This window comes from Ursus arctos, unplaced genomic scaffold, assembly GCF_023065955.2.
Source record: "Ursus arctos isolate Adak ecotype North America unplaced genomic scaffold, UrsArc2.0 scaffold_17, whole genome shotgun sequence".
Lineage (NCBI taxonomy): Eukaryota > Metazoa > Chordata > Mammalia > Carnivora > Ursidae > Ursus > Ursus arctos.
The window spans coordinates 29,231,626-29,248,559 of NW_026622841.1; the positions used below are offsets into that span (position 1 = coordinate 29,231,626).

Below are 16,934 nucleotides of genomic sequence, written 5' to 3' on the forward strand. Positions count from 1 at the left end.
TCCTCTTTCTCTTTTTCTTTCTTTCTCCTTTCACCATTTTATATTCCACTTTAGTTGATCCTTCTAGAACTTCTATGCACTGACTAGCATGTACTATTAACTCCAATCTTGGGTTGGCCCTTATAACACCAAAATTTAGTGATGGGTGTGAAGCGTTAATACAGGTCTTTGGTGATTTCCTCCTGTAAAACTCTGGAGAAGGAAAGTGAAGAAGACCTATCCTAAGAGAAGTAAAGGTCTCAAACACCAGTGTTTTGAAACAAATTTTTAAGGAGCATTTTAAGGTAGAATTTTAGAATTTAAGGTGGAATTTTAGGATGCCTCTAAGAATCTAGCTCCATTGTGCTTCTCGGTGCAATAAACCATAGCAGGCAGTTGCTACTATTTCTGCCTGATAAAGCTTTGTATACATTTGGCCTCTTGCTTTGGAAGATAAATGAGCTCACTTCAGGGTTTCGTCTATAAGCGGATGATTGAAATTCAGGGAGGTGTTTATATGCATTCAAGAGAGTATTTCTGTCACTGCATTTCTACATGGGAGGTCTCAAAGGGAGTGGATGGATGGAAACAGGAGGGAAGATTGTTTATTGGAAGGAAATGAAAGGGATTAGTTTCTATGGAGGCCAGGGAGGTGACCTAGATTCACAACACTGGAATGTGTTCTGTGATAGACACTTCTTAAAAGAGAGAAGGAAATCTTGGATAGAAGGCCTGGCTTAATTTCCAGCCAATTCACATCAAGTCTCTTTGAAGGAGTTTTCTGATCCCAGGAGAAGCTTTTATTTGATATACGTTTCATGTGCTGGGTTTATCTGGGGCTCAGATAATCACACAGAGCAGTTCTCCTCTGGATTACTCAGCATGCTCCTGGCCTCAGCAGGCTCCTTTTGGGGCCTTTGAGTTAAATAAACAAACATGAAATCTGAAAGACTCACATGTGATTCTCAGGTCACAGCGTCCTTTTCAGAGTAACTATTCTTATTTCCCTATGAAATTGAAAAACAACCCTATGTATTAAAAAAAAAAAATTCCACAAGGTCTCTCTTGTGTAAGAGGAAGATCAGTGAAAGTACAAAGAACAGTGGAATGGAAAATAGATAGTGTGGTTGCCCATATACTGAATGGTGTTACAGAATGGCTGGTAGTTGCTCAAACTATACCAGACTGACCACCCTGCTAGTTAGACTTCCCACAACTTCATTTCTGGAGCACAGTCATAAGGAATGGATTTCCTGGAAAGGGGTATGCTATATGCCCTATACCTTTTTGGAGCTTAACATCTCATTGCGTGTGTGTGTGTGTGTGTGTGTGTGTGTGTCTTCCACCGTGATTAAGTTCTTGAGAGTAGAGACCATGATGGTGTGTGTGCATGTGTGGGTCTGTTTGCCACATTTCAGCCCAAGTGAGAATTCCAAAATGCGTATCTGATAATGGTATTATGATAGAGTCCAGATTTGTTAAAAACAAAAACCGTAAGTAAGCATTATTAAGCATGTTCTACACACTAAGGCACTGTGCTGGATGCCCTTCACACATTATCTTCCGGAATCCTCTGAACAACTCCATGAGTTAAATAAAAATATTACCACAACTTTCAAAAGAGTAATATGCATTTTAGAGAGACCAAGTGATTTTTTTCCTCCCCTAAAATCGGACAGCTGGTAGTGATCGAGCCAGGATTTAAACCCCGGTAGTCTGACTCCCTCCCTCAAAAATATGATTCCATTTAATATATTCATAGGCAAGTCTGATTTATCTCATAAATTTCATATTCTCTTCCCAAAACTCTAGGATTTAATCACACTGAAAATCATCTAGGTTACTTTTGTTTCATCATTTTTTAAAAAAAATTTAAGAGCATGAGCAGGGGGAGGTGCAGAGTGAGAGGGAAGCTAGCAGATTCTCCGCTGAGTGGGGGAGCCCAACGCCGACACCAGACTTGATCCTAGGACTCTGAGATCATGACCTGAGCCAAAATCCAAGAGTTGGATGCTTAACTGACTGAGCCACACAGGTGCCCCTTCTCTCATCGTTTTTATAACCTCTGGGATTCTGGCTTTCAGTTTGGCTTTCTCTGTCTTAACTTTATCCTAACTCCTACTCAGGTTAGGTGCTACTTCTTCCAGGAAGCATTCCTTAACTTTCCCAGTGTATATCAGAAGATTGATCATACAGATTATCTTTTCCAGTCACTAGTTTCTAATGAAACTAGAAATCTGCTGCAGAAGAAAAAGATACACAAAAATGTGGAAACTAAACAGCCAATAGGTAAAAGAAGAAATCAGAAGGCATTAGAAAATAGAGATTAATGAAAATGAAATACAACATTCCAAAATTTACAGGATGCAGAAAAGCACCGCTGAAAGGAAAGTGTATAACTCTAAATGTTCACATTAAAAAAGATCTCAAATTAATAACCTTACTTTAAACCTTAAGAAATGGGGGAGGGGGAACTAAATCCAAAGCAAATAGAAGGAAGGAAATACTAAAGATTAGAAGAGAGGTAAATAGAGAATAGAAGAAAAAAGAGAAAATGATACTAAGTTACTTCAAAAAGATGAAGAGAATTGACAAAGCTTTAGCTAGGTTGAGGAAGACAGAGTTAATTCAAGAAATTGGGGACATCAGTACCAACCTTATAGAATAATCAGAGATAAAGAGATAATAAGAGAATTGTATGCAGAAGAATGAATTTATATCCTTACCAAACAACATATTAAAAAAACACACAACTGGGACACCTGGGTGGCTTAGTTGGTTAAGCGTCTGCCTTCTGCACAGATCATGATCCCAGGGTCCTGGGATGAGGTCTTGCATCTGGCTCCTTGCTCAGCGGGGAGCCTGCTTCTCCCTCTGCCTGCCACTCCCCCTGCTTGTGCTCTCTCACTCTCTCGCTCTCTGACAAATAAAATCTTGAAAAAAGAAGAAATATGCAACTGATGAATCATTGAACACTACATCTGAAACTAATGATGTTAATTGAATTTAAAAAATTTTAAAAGGAGAAAGGTGCTAAAAAGGGAAAAAAAAAACCAAAATGGATCAATGACTTAAAGGCAAAAGCTAAAATTACAAAACTCTTAAAAGAAAACAGGGTTAAATATTCATGACCTTGAATTTTAGAATAGATCCTTAGGACACTAAAAACATGAACAACAAAAGAAATCATACTCCATAAAAATTAACTTTCATGCATCAAATGCCATTATTAATAAAGTTAAAAAACCTACAGAATAGGAAAAAAATTTATAAATCCTATCTGATGTTTAGAATCCACAATATATAAATTTGTACAAATTAATAAGTACACAAATACATTAAAACTTGTTATAGTTTTTGGTATACATTTCTTTAACTTCTTGGTTAAGTTTATTCCTAAGTATTTGATTCCTTTTGATGCCATTATAGATGAAAACACTTTATTTTAAATTGTTTCTCATCAGTGTATGGAAGGACAACTGACTCCTGTGTGTTTGATTTTGTATCCTGCAACTGCTTAATTTTTTAGAAGTTCCAAAAACCCCTCCACCCCACTCCCACCCCATGTAATCATTAGAGCTTTCTATTTATAGGATCATGTTATCTATAAACAAAATTTTACTGTTTCTCTTCCAATTTGTATGATTTTTATTTTTCTTGCCTCATTGCTCTGGCTAGGACTTTAGTACTATGTTAAATAAAAGTTAAAGCGGGTGTACTTGTCCCTGATCTTAGAGGAAAGTTTTCAGTCTGTCATTGAATATGATGTTGGGATGCAAATTTGCAATGCAAGACAGAAAAAAGAACTGATGAATTTGTTTCAAGATTTGTTCTGTAGGTAATATGACCAAGGTACCTCAAATCATAATATTCTCTTAATGGAGAAATAAACCTGACTTCACTTTAAGTGGAAACACACTCCTATATTTCCCTGGGTTATATCCTTCTTTCTTTGTGTACTTGACTAGAATATCTCATTCTCTTAACCTATTTAGAAATTCTTGGTTATGAAATCTAAAAATGAATCATGCTTCTTCAGTTGAATATATCTGAATGTGAACTCGGTCTTGTGTTTTTCAGAAGATGCTTATAAGACCCAGGTTAGGATCGACAATGAGCCAGCTTATTTGGACATTTTGGACACCGCTGGCCAGGTAGGTAATTTTTTTAAATCTCTCTAATCTCTGAGGCCAATTTAGGCTTTAATCTCAAATACATTTACCCTAAAGTAGAGTTTAACAATTCAAACAGGAGAAGAGCAAATTTGCAATAGTGATGAGAAATTAAATAAGAAAAGAATTGGCAGGAAAATGTGACTCATTGCCAACCAGAATATTTTAACATTCCTTTAATTTTTTAAACATAAAAATGTAAGTGTAAATGTAATATTGCCATCTAAGGTGATAAAATTAACGGAGTAGTTTATTCTTCTTCAGATGAATGCAAAACTTGTCTTAGACCCTAATCTGGTGGTGGTTTTGCTTTAAAACATTTTAGTGACATAAAAAAGGAAGATCTACTTAGCGTATATGCTCATGCAACCAAGGCTAGAGATAGTTAGGTGGAAAGGGTGACATAACCAAGATGTAGTGTAATCCAGCACATTAATTTACAAATGTGTACATAAGAGGAAGGAGAAGGAAGGCTATGAGGAGGAGGAGGAGGAGAGCATTGTTGGTGCATACAAAAATTTAGGACTAAAACACTATGTGGCAAGTATAAGTAAAATGGGCAAAAAGAGAGTGAAAAAACCTTTAAAAAGCCTTGCTGTACTTGGGAGGAGGATGGAGATTTTATTTCATATTTTAAATATGATCATGTTAAAATATAAACATATCAAATGCTAGACATAAAACACCTCTCGATTGTAAGCTTCAAACTGTTCAAAAAAAAAAAAGGTCTTAGAAATATAACTTAAGAACTAACAGAGGAGAATGGGAAAATAAATTAAAAATTGATACATTTCGAAGTTGAAAAGAAAGATGAAACAGGAAACGTAATAAATATAAACCTATCAGGAGTCAAAATAAATGGAAATTGATACACTCTCTCTCCCAGAATAGTCAAGTAAATTGTTGGCATTATATTGCATAAAAGAACAAAACTAGCCTGTACTTCTCTGGCTTAAAAGAGACATAAGAGTACAGAGAGTTGGCAAATCAAAGAATCATTAGGAAAAAAAATAGTCAAAAAGTAACCAAACCTAAAGTGGGTATATCTGTATTAAAATCAGACAAAATAGATTTTATTGCAGAAAGCATTATTAAGGTGTAAAAATGTCAGATTGCAATAGAAAAAAAAATCAAAGATAAATTCTGGTCTATAACATTCAAGACAAATTATGTGTAAATCTAAAAAGCACAAATCCAAAAGCCTGTATAGTGGGAAACTTAAATGCACCTCTGTCAGTAAGTGCTACATCAAAAGTTAGTGCCATTGTAGATTTGAGAACACATTTAACCGAAATAGAACACTGCAGTCAGTATGTGAGCAGGCATTCTTTCCACATAACTTTTTATCCTTTTCATTGATTTTTAATCTAATTGTAAAAAACGTGGCCTATAGGAGATTGATTATTTGATATATATAATTTTACGTGGTGGTGTAGGATGTGATAATTTTTTGGAATATGTTTAAGATAGTGGTTACTTCTCCAGCAGGAAGGGGAGAGATACAAAGTGAACTTCAGCTGTATATGTAATGATTCATGTTTCATAAAGTTCTGATGAAATAAAGGAGAGTGTTAACAGCTGAAAACCTAGGTCATAGGTACACAGATCTTCGTTACATTGTTTTCCTTTTGTACTTAAAGAATGTATATGTTGAAATGTTTATTTCATCTACTTGATGGAACTGTTTTTTTAAAAAACTGCATTAACTGGCATATTGGTATAAGCCACTGGAAATACATGGTTTTCTTCTATATTTATGAGCTCTATTAAGACTATTTGAAATCCATATATTAACAAACTCATTTGTTTCGAGGGACATTTGGATAATGGGCTTATGGTGGGGGAGGAGGACTGAAGCCATTGGGGCTATTTAGAATGGAGAAATTATTTCAGTTACTTGAAAGAGCTGTGTTATCCAAGGAAAAATATACTTCTTTTCAGGGGAACTTTAAGCCTAATTGGAAGAAGATTGAGTAGGTTAAATTTCACTCAATATAATAAGACATTTGTAACAACCGAAATACTAAAATCAAAATAGTCATCTAGAATTATGCTTTGGTAGAAAGTGAAATCCTTTGTATTTCTTATAGTTATGCAGTCTGCAAATATGTATGAACACTTACCTGGTCCCATTTGGTACTAATGTAATCACAAATAGCTGGATGTTTCTCCTCCCCATTGGTGTAGTCTTGGCCAGATCACTGCTCAGGTCAATGAAATGTAGGCATATGACTCAACTTGCTAGTTCTGAGTCAAGGTCTTAAGAGGCACTGCCATGCACAAAGATGAGGCAGCTAACCCTTGTTGCAGGAGAAGGAGGGAAACACATGGAACAGACCTAAACCCAAATCAAATACTACGGCAAAGCCCAGCCAACTCATAGCCTGAAGTACATCTGCTCCAGTCACCACACAGACTGGTGAAGTAGAAAAACCATGAACATAGTAGCTTCAAGCTCCTAAGTTTGAGTAGCTTTGTCATGCAGCATTATCATGACAATAGCTGACTGATACAGCATATTAAAGGAGCATTCATTAGTTCAGTGTGCCTAAAGATGGACAATATTACCTGTTGGTAGATGAAGTGGTAAGTGATGAAAGAGAAATCTGCATACTTGACTCAAGTGCTTTCTAACTCTGAGATTCTATGCTCTGGAATCAATTAAATTGTAAATAAACAATTTGAAAAATTATTACATGTGTATACCCTTATTTTTCTGAGCTAGCTTCAATTGCAGCCAAACATAGGAATGGATCAGGCTCAAAAGATGGTGACTTTTTGACTTCCAAACTATTAATCTCCCACATGCAAGAGATAATCTATACAGCTGAGTTAATAAGACTTATGTCACAGGAGACAGTAGAGAACACCATTGAAACATATTTAATAATACCATTTTTTTTCTTTTGTAACTATTTCTATTCAACATTTGTTGAAATTTATTATCCTTACAACAAATCCAGGAAGTAGATAGAAAAGTTATTGTTGCCACCTAGAATTTGAGTAAAATGGTATACAAAGAAATTACCCCTTGGAGGCAATACTGGTTAGTAGGACCAGTTGCCAAAGTGTTTGTGTTAATGCACAAAGCCTTGCAATGCTACAATAATCCCACAGAAGAATCATTGGCCATCACCAAATGCCATGTTGGAAAGGACATTTACCTTAATCATTCTTCCAGCATTTAAATTCTCTTTTCAATGCTCAGTGCCCCTGCCAAATGCTCATTAAGCCTGTGTTTGACCACTTCAATTGATTAGGTACTCTGCTTCTAGAAACAGACAAATAGAGCTTTTAAGAAACTTAAATTATTCGGGGCGCCTGGGTGGCACAGCGGTTAAGCGTCTGCCTTTGGCTCAGGGCATGATCCCGGCGATCTGGGATCGAGCCCCACATCAGGCTCTTCTGCTATGAGCCTGCTTCTTCCTCTCCCACTCCCCCTGCTTGTGTTCCCTCTCTCGCTGGCTGTCTCTCTCTCTGTCAAATAAATAAATAAAATCTTTAAAAAAAAAAAAAAAATTATTTGTAAGGATTTTTTTTTTTTTTTTTTACAATGAGATTAAATTTTCCTTTTTATAGTTTCCAACCAATATTGGTCTCAGATTCCTTGAAAAAAATCCTATTACTCATTTTATAAATAGAAAATTTAAGTCTTACAGAGGTTAATATATTTAAAACAATGACAAGCTATTGAGCCAGCTATTATCAGAGTCTATACTCTTATTCAAGCTCTTTCTTACTTTGTTTCTAATCCCTTAGTACAGATGAAGTACTATCCTACGTCAAGAAAATGCAGTTGGTTGAGCGTCTGACTCAATTTCAGCTCAGGGGGGAGTCTGCTTGAGATTCTCCCTCTCCCTCTCCATCTCTCTCTCCCCCTCCCCCACTTACTTGCTCTCTCTTTTTATCTCTCTCTAAAATAAATAAATAAAATCTTTTTAAAAAAGCAGAATAGAATAAATTTTGGCCTCTGTTCTTAAAATGCTTGAGATTTGGGGCAATGGGAGAATACTAAACGTGCAGCAAATTGCGATAAGCAGTATAGCAGAAGTGTAGAAATTTTGGTAATGGGTTATCTCAGATGCCTAAATTATTTTTTGCTCTGGCCTAAATAAATAAAAAAAATCAGTCAAAAATAAAAGGGCTTAAAAAACAAATTTTACATGGATTTAGTGAAACTAACATAAGTTCAGTTTAATTATAAATGTATTGAATCTTCCTGTTTCTTATTAGAAATAATAAAAGTAATTATCCTCCAAACACTTCAAATTATATATTTTTTGGTGTGCTAATATATCCAGTCACTGCAACTTTCTAGACCTATGCATTCCCCTAATACCTGGCTACCTCCTATATTAATATATTCTGAAACAATGAGAAATGTCATTGCAACCTTGTATTTGGTTTAGCCCCTAACGAACTCTGTGGTCAGCCAATCTGGCACTAAGGAAGTCTAGAGATTTCTGCTCTTTCTGTTACTCCCTCATGTGTCGTCCTCCTCACTGCTGCTGACTCACAGGCAAGCCCAACAAACAAATGTTATTCCATAGAGAAGAAGGAATTTGGGAGGAAGTGTTTTGAATAAAGTCCTTTGTTAAAAAGCAAGAGTTCAGGTGATGATAGCTTCTCATTGGCTGAGTTGCAGGGGTAGTCCATTTCGTATAGATTCAATGTGTATATTGTTGAGGTCTGGAATTGATAATTCTGTCCTGTTGATACCCGCGTTGGGGCGTATAATCGACAGTTCTTTCTGTAACTGATACTGAGTGCTGTGGGTCCCCCTTCTAGCCTCCTAACTCCACTTAAGAGAGGTTTCTTCTTAATTTGCACATTCTCTCCTTTTGAACAAGATCTTTCTCTGGAAGCATCACTGATCAAAAGGCAGATTTTCTACCTTAGTGGTTTTGTGCCTCGGTGCCAGGAAGGATCTTTTCTGCTTGTCATGTTCTACATAAGAAGGTAAATGCACAAACTGTTGGAAACCACTTATGGCCATGTTTGGGTGACAAGGGAGGTGAGGAGGGAAAGCTTTCAGGTCCTTCTCATCTATAGTCTATTAAGATCGTAAACATTGAAAATTGTCTTATTGGGTACATCAGTTTTACAAAAGTTTGACAGGCAAGAAAATGCAAAACTTAATGATACAGAAGAGAAGTAATAAAACAATTCCAAATTGTCTGATGGGTCTGAACTGGGACCCTAGATCTGAAGGTAGCCAACTGAAATATTTATTGGCACTTATTCCAACTTAGGGTAGAAAAGTTCTTATGGAGGCAAGCCTGGAGTCATGTATGCCTCCTAGAAGTCCCAGATTAAAGCAGGCACTGAAAGCAAAATAGTAAATACTGCAAGAGTACACTTAAAGAATTAACCAAGTGCATTTGAGAAGATAGAATGCATGTATAAACATGAAGCAATAGCTAATGAACTTTTTACAAAAATAGCAAAAATTCAAGGACGTATTAAATTAGTGTCTCAAAAAATGTTGTAAACAAATGTTAGCCAATAATACAGCCTATAAATTTGCAAATTTGGATAAAAATCCAGTCAGATAATAGTTCAGAGGAAAGACTTTTGTGAATTCAGAGTCTTCTAACCCTTCAGAAAAAAGCAAGTGCAAAATTAAATTGTCAGAGTCATGATGCAGTTTCTGATAGGTTATATTCAGGGAAAAAAAAATTCCCCCTTTCTCAAGGATTTGGGAAATGTGAACAAGGGAATTTTCTTTCCACAAAACAGATAGTAGAAGCAAACAGTGAGGAAAAGGTGGACAGGCCTGGTTTGGACATCTTGGGAAAGCTGTCTCATCAGATGTTGTCTGCTGCTTCAATTCTGGGAAATCTTTACTTTCACCAGATGGTGTGTAGGTCCAATCAGAGTTTGGTGCTTTCTTTAGATGGGTCACAAGAATCCAAGAGTCTATTCCTTGGAGTTTGGCAGCACAAGGATCAGTTAGCAATACATTATAAGGGCCCTTCTCGTGAGGTTCAAAAGAATCTTTCTGGAGGTGTCCAGGTTGCTAGGTGTGATGTTTAAAGTCCTCTCCCAAGAGTGCACTGTGTAAAGATTGCTCGGCTAAAGCGTGGTTGGTTATTCTTCACAGAAGCAGTTAGACCGTTACAATTTAAGTAGATCTGCTTTTGCTAACTGTGTGTCAAAAGAATTGGGGCTCAAGTACATTGCTTATCTTGTAACTATCTCAAAGGATGAGAGTTTGAGTTTCGGAGTGAATCTGAGATTTAAAAGGATCAATGGCAATGTTTTTGGCCAAGGTGTTTAGGGAGGTCGACAAATTTTACCGGTTGTCTTGGTAGTGCCATTAGTGCATTTGACTCTGAGGATTGAGGACAATATGCACAATGGAAGTGTTGTAAAACCAGCCAAACAGCATAGACTTGTCGAAGCACCTGACCAGTAAAATGGGTTCCCTGATCACTATAGAGTTTAAGAGGGATTCCTAGGTAGGGTTCATCTTTTCTAAAAGAATTCTAGCCACAGAAGAAGCAGTGTCCTGACTACAAGGGAGATTTTCAGTCCAGTGGGGGGGGGGGGAACCATACAAGCCATTACTAGAACATATTAATATCCATGAGATGGGGGAAACTATATGAAACTCATTTGTGTGAATAGGATTTCCTAGATTGTAATTTAAACAGATGGGACAAGTGAAGTAGGGATTTTTTTGTGGCCTTATCAATATTTTCCCACCAATATTGGTTAAAGAATGCTATCATTGTCAGTAAGCCAATGGTTTAATGCCAATAGTATAGTGGTAAGTAGTGAGAATTTTAGAATTTCCCATAGGACCAAATTGTTAGGTCCAAGGAGAGTTCTCTCTTTTTATCGAATGAAAAATTACTAAATTGCCAATATTGCTATACTTTCTCTGGGGCCAATTGTTGGGTATCTCTTATCAATTTTTCCAAGTTATCATTTGGGAGAACATCCTTTTGAACCATGACAAAGTTTTGGCTATTAGTTTGCTTGAGTGAATGTTTTTGGCGGAAGTAACAGATGGTTTCCTTTGGTCTCCAGAGAGTTGAGTCTGGAATGTCCAGAACCCTTAATAGGGAGAACAGCCAGCAAAAGTACGGCATCTAGTAAATTTTGGATAAAGGAGCCATCTTAATTTTATCCCCACTGTAGGTAAGAAAACTATTCATGTTTCCTAACATTCCAAAGTCATGAGCTATCCCAAAGGCATAGTTGACTATTGGTATAAATGTTTATGGTTTTACCCTTGGTGAAAATACAGGGTGGTTAAGGGAGGGATCCCATGATTATTTCTTCAATGACCTTAAGTAAAAGGGTAGTGTCAGGAATGGCTCTGAGGCAAGGGGGACAGCCCTGTGCTACAGTCTTCTATGTGTTCATGATGGTCTGTATGTTTTTGGGTGAGTACTCCAAAGCATTTCCTTTCTTCACATACAAAGAGGAAAAGGGACAGTTGATAATTAAGATGTCTTAGGGAGCTTTATTAGGCTTTTCTCTGAAGTCCCAAAAGCTGTCTTCCTGATCTTTCCGTATCATAGGATCAGGTATGTCATTTCTTTTAGTACCAGCAGACAGAGGTTGAGACATAAAAGAGAAGCCTGGAATCCAATTTTGACAGCTAACCACTCTAAGAAAATCTCATTAATTTGCACTCAGTTTTAGATTTTGGGAAGTCCAGGATGCTATGAAGCCAACCTGGGTCCAAATGTAGTCCTTGTTCTGAGATCAGACACCTTAAGTAGTGAACCTGAGTTTGAGCTAACTAATTTTTTGCAGGAACTCCTGTCTCTTTAAGGCCAAAAATTTTAATAGGTAGATGCCGCCTTTCTTTGAAGAGGATTCAGAAGAACAGCAGAGAATCAAATCATCTATTTACTATAACAATAGAGCCTGCAGAAAACTCGATTTCCTCCAAATCTGCTTTTGAGGTTTGTGAAAAGGAGACTCTGTGAAATGGTGACGCTTACTGTCCAGGTGTATTTCCATTCTTCCCAAGTGAAAGCAAAAAGATACGGGCTGTCTTTATCAACTAGAATACTAAAAGGCACCGTGTAAATCAATTATGTGAAAAAATTTGCTTTCAGTGGAAACGGATTCTGATAGCAAATGGGAGTTAGGAACAACAGGGTGTCAAGGGATACCAGTGTCCTTCATTTCTCAGAGGTCCTGGACAAACCTCCATCCTTGGCTGTAGGGTTTTCTCACAGGTAAAAGAGTGGTATTGCAGCCACTCGTGCAGAACAATGAAGTTCTAAGCCTTGTAATCTTCTGACAGTGGCTTGATGCCTTGATGGATTTATTTATAGGTTATTTATTCTTGCAAGAGGTTTTGAGGGGTCTATCTGAATCTTGATGGAAGGCGCACTATGGATTCTGTCAATACCAGTTAAAAATCTTGCCCATATAGAGGATGGTAGCTGATAAGAACAAATGGTCAGTATCCCCAGACTCGCTACAGTACTACTGTCAGACGGCACAAGTAGAAGATGTTGAAGGTCCATTAATTCACCTGGCTGGCTATTTTGATTACTATTGTCAAATTCTAGAATTATCTCCCCCTTTTGAGAGAAAGGAATTCTGGCACATTTTGTAAAGAAATCTCTACCCCTTAAATGAATAGGGGCAGAGAAACTAAGGAAAAAAGAGTGTGTATCTCTCAAAGGGCCTCGATGATGGGAGTAGGTTCAGAGACAGGAAGCTGTTGAGATTTACTGGACACGCCCACTATTTAAACTGTTTTAGTACTCTGAGGCAGGGGCTTTAGAACAGTGGGGTTGAGCACTGAGAATGTAGCTCTGGTGTCAATAAGGACAGAGATTCATTCCTGGAGAGTGGTTTCTTGGAACCAATTAAGAGGGAGGATTAGGAGGAGCCCCTGTAGTTCCTCAGAACCCCCTCATTGAGAATCAGGAGGACATAAGAGGCTGGCTAGAGGGCTGAAGGTGCCTGAAGCACTTAAGATGGTTGTCTTTTTTCCAACATCCTGGTTCCTGGCGATAACAGCAGAAGCTAGGAGGTTTTGGTTTTGTGTAGGGGCCTTCACTTGCCAAAGTGGAAAATTAAAAATTTTAGAGGTCTCTCTTTTAGGTGATTCATCTAGGGTGCCAGTGTACTGTTTTGCCATATGAACTGAATTGGGATTGGATATAGTTTTCCATCCCATCCTGGTCCTTTTAACTAAAAGAGATCACAGCTCAGCTCACTAATAAAGTTAAAACTACTCAGGTGGATTCAACATCTAAAGAAAGATCAGAATTTTCCTTAAAGACAATTTGGGGTTGATTATAACAGTAATAAACAGGTACATCAGGCTTTGTGTACCAGCCTGAATTTTGTTTCAATCAACAAGCTTAGGAAAGACTACTGTAATTGCTTGGTGGAGATATCTATCCAGCAAGTGTTCTAGCAGTTTGCCAAAAGTTAGGGGGTCAGTTTCTCTAAATCCCTTTCAGGTTGTTCTTGTCAGGCTAGTATCATCCAGTGTTTGACCAACTTAGATGTAAATTTAAGAAACCGGGTAGGTAAGTTTGAATAATTATGCCAAATTCTTCAGCAATTGTATGGGAGGATCCTGAGTCACTTCAGGAAAATGCATGGCTCACAAGTACCCCCCCCACCGCCCAGTCCAGGGAACAGAATAAATCTGGGGTTTATTTGAATCATCCAAAGACTTAACTTTAAAGGGGCCAGTTTTAATTGGTTACAGAGGAAGGAGACCAGGGGAGAGATGAGGAGGAAAATGGAAGTTTGGTGGGAGAATTAGAATAGGGAAAGAGTTATAGAGGAGGTGGACCCAGTGCAAGTGGGGAAGTTAATGCTATGAAAGGTGGGACCTCAGCATAAGGTGGCTGCCATGTGTCCTGAGACAAAGAAGATGGGGAAGGAAAAAAGCCTCAGAGCCTTTTTGTTACTTTGTTTGCTTGCCTCAGTTAGTCTAGCAATTGAATTTTGCACAGAGGCAATTTTAGACTCCTGATGATGTTTGGAAGTTTCAAAATACTGATCAACAATAGACATCCCATTCACCGACAATTTAGTACCATACTGTCCAACTCAGTTTTGAGAAAAGTTTGGGAGATCAAAAATGCCCCAAATGGTCACTAATGTTCTAATTTGGTTGGGTTGGTCCATTTAGTTAGAAATGCATATCAGGGGCCACCTGGGTGGCTCAGTCACTTAAGCATCTGACTCTTGGTTTAGGCTCAGGCCATGATCTCATGGTCATGGTAATGGGATCAAACCCCACATCAGGCTCCATGCTTAATGGGGAGTCTGCTTGAGATTCTCTCTCCCACTCCCTCTGCCCTTCCCCCTGCACACGCGTGTGCTCTCTCTTTCAAGTAAACAAATCTTTTAAAAAATGCAAATCAGGAGGAGACTATAATATTTAAACAAAAATCTGGCCAGGGTCTCAGAATGGGGGTGGGGGGTACCCTCAAAGCATTTTGATGGTTGTGATCTTGTTACTTAGAGGTTTTTCTCTAGAGGAAAAAAAAAATCCTAAACAGTAGTTTCAACAGGAATAGCCCAGTTCCAAAGGAATTGAACCAAAGCCCAACACAGTTCCAACGGGAATAGTCCAGTCCCAAATAGGAGTCAGACTCAAAGCAAAAGGAGTGTTCTCAGAAAAGGTAAAGCCTTAAGAGAGATGCTGAGTAAAGCCTGGAAAGCTCAAAATCCAGGTGAAAACTTAACTTCAAACTGCAGAGCTGGCGAGAAAGCAGTGAGCTCAGTTGGCTCTGTGGGTACCAGAACCTGTTTGCTAACTAGCTTCAGTTATTGGGGGTCATTTCTGGATCCCACTTCTGCTTATTAAATAATGTTAACCTTAAAAATAAAAATTATTTTACCATTGGAAATGAATTTATTCAGGAATAGTAGAGAATTGAAGGCCAGGACATGCAAGTTATGGCAAAACCATAGACAAGTTCAACAAAGGAGAAGAACGTTATCTTTATGGAGAAAGATGAAGCTGACAGGGATTGTTTTGAATGCAAGTTGATTGGAGAAAAGCAAGAGTTCAGGGTGATGGTTTGTCATTGAGCTGCAGAGGTAGTTGATTTCTTGTAGAAGATTCAGTGTACATCTTCCCCTGTTGAAGCCTATAATTGATGATCCTTTCTTTGATTCTTCTCCTGGGGTCTAGAATTGACAATTCTTCCTGTAGTTGACATTGATGATACGGCTCCCCCTTCTAGCTTCCTGACTGCACTTAGTGGGGTTTCTCTTTATTTTTATATAAACTCTTTTAACTCTAGAAATAAGGCTTTATCTTAAGGGATTACCATAATAGTCAGAAATATAAGAAGAGAAAGTAAAAGAAATATTTTAAAATACACTAAAAAATATAGACAGAGGTTAAAGTACAAACTGATATTACCAGCGTTAGCATTAAGAGGATGAACAAAGGTCAGTCTAGTTTTAAATATAGAGGGCATGTTCATAATCAGAGTTATGTCCTGAATTGATACAGATTGATCATAGATTTTGATTTGGGGAAAATGGGCCCAAGTCATGGTGATTGATTGTGTTGGGTCTGAGACACTTGAAAACAATGCACTATTAGCATTACTACAAATAGGAATGCTCTGAATCCTAATTTTCCAAGGACATTCCTAGTTGGTAGCTGGTATAGATGAATTAGTTGCTTGTTAATTCTTTTTTAACATTGCCTTTCCCTCAAAAATGCTCTGTTTGGATGATAATTTATATATTCATCCAAACTATAAACTATTAGCTTCCTTCTCCAATAAAATGGCTCTAAAAGGTGATGACAAAACCACTTGTTGGGGAGGTGGGTGGAGGGATGGGGGAAATAGGGGATGGGGATTAAAGAGTGTACTTATGGTGAAAAAACCAAAACAAGCCACTTGTGATGTCAATATGCAAGTCAGGAAAGCAAACCGCTATGCAAATAAGACCATAAACCAGGAAAAAAAAAAAAAAAAAAGTCTTGTAATAGCCAAAACAAATGTCAATAAATAAATAAATAAATAAATAAAATCCATGGAATAAATTTCCTGTTTTCTTAAAGAATTTTCTCACGGTGAGGGTGAGGGGGAGATTGTCAGTTCTCAGTCCCCATCTATTTGTTGTTGGAGGTAGATATCATACATGCCCGTTGCTTTTTCCCTCCAGTACTTTTAGAAGCAGAATTTCAGAAGTGGGTTTCTGGAAGTAAATATTTTTATAGTTGAAAAAGAAAAACTGACAACCTATAATTTAGAAGCAAGAGAAAATTATTTTAAAACACGAGATGAAATGTAATATTTTAGAAGCATGTAAATCTGGGATCATTTGATGTAATGGCAAGCATTTCTATAGCTAGGTACAATGATATTCAAAAATAACATTAAACTCTCAAAAATGATAAATGATATTTTGGATTTTCTAGTAAAGACAAAATATGGTATAAAAAGCTTCTACAAGATGACCATTTTAAGATGCTGTTCTAAATATAAGTTTCTATTGACATAGGGGAAAAAGAGCCAGACCATGAATCGTATAAAAGTGTGTGGAAGATTCAGGGGCACATCACAAAGTCCTTAGTAATTCAGCATATGGGAAATGCAGTGATGAGATTGTATATATCTATGTACAGATCTCATTCCTAACATGATTAATTGGGCATCCAGAAGTTTACAACACTGGATTAATCATTTTATAAGGACAAAAGAAACAAAATCACTATAGTCCCTGGCCTTGAAGAGCTTGCACTTTTGTACATGTTTAAAAAAAGAATGAGGACTCAGAACTGAGGAAAGACATGTGAAGTTTCATTGCTGTCTT

At 37.4% G+C, this 16,934-nt stretch overlaps 1 protein-coding gene across 1 annotated transcript in view; it reads left to right on the forward strand.

Moving 5' to 3' along the window:
* Positions 1–16,934, forward strand: part of RIT2 (Ras like without CAAX 2) — a 348,360-nt gene that overhangs the window by 113,155 nt on the left and 218,271 nt on the right. Inside the window, exon 3 of the mRNA XM_057313117.1 lies at positions 4,060–4,133. Coding sequence (XP_057169100.1) covers positions 4,060–4,133 — 74 coding nt within the window. The remainder of the gene's footprint in view (positions 1–4,059; positions 4,134–16,934) is intronic.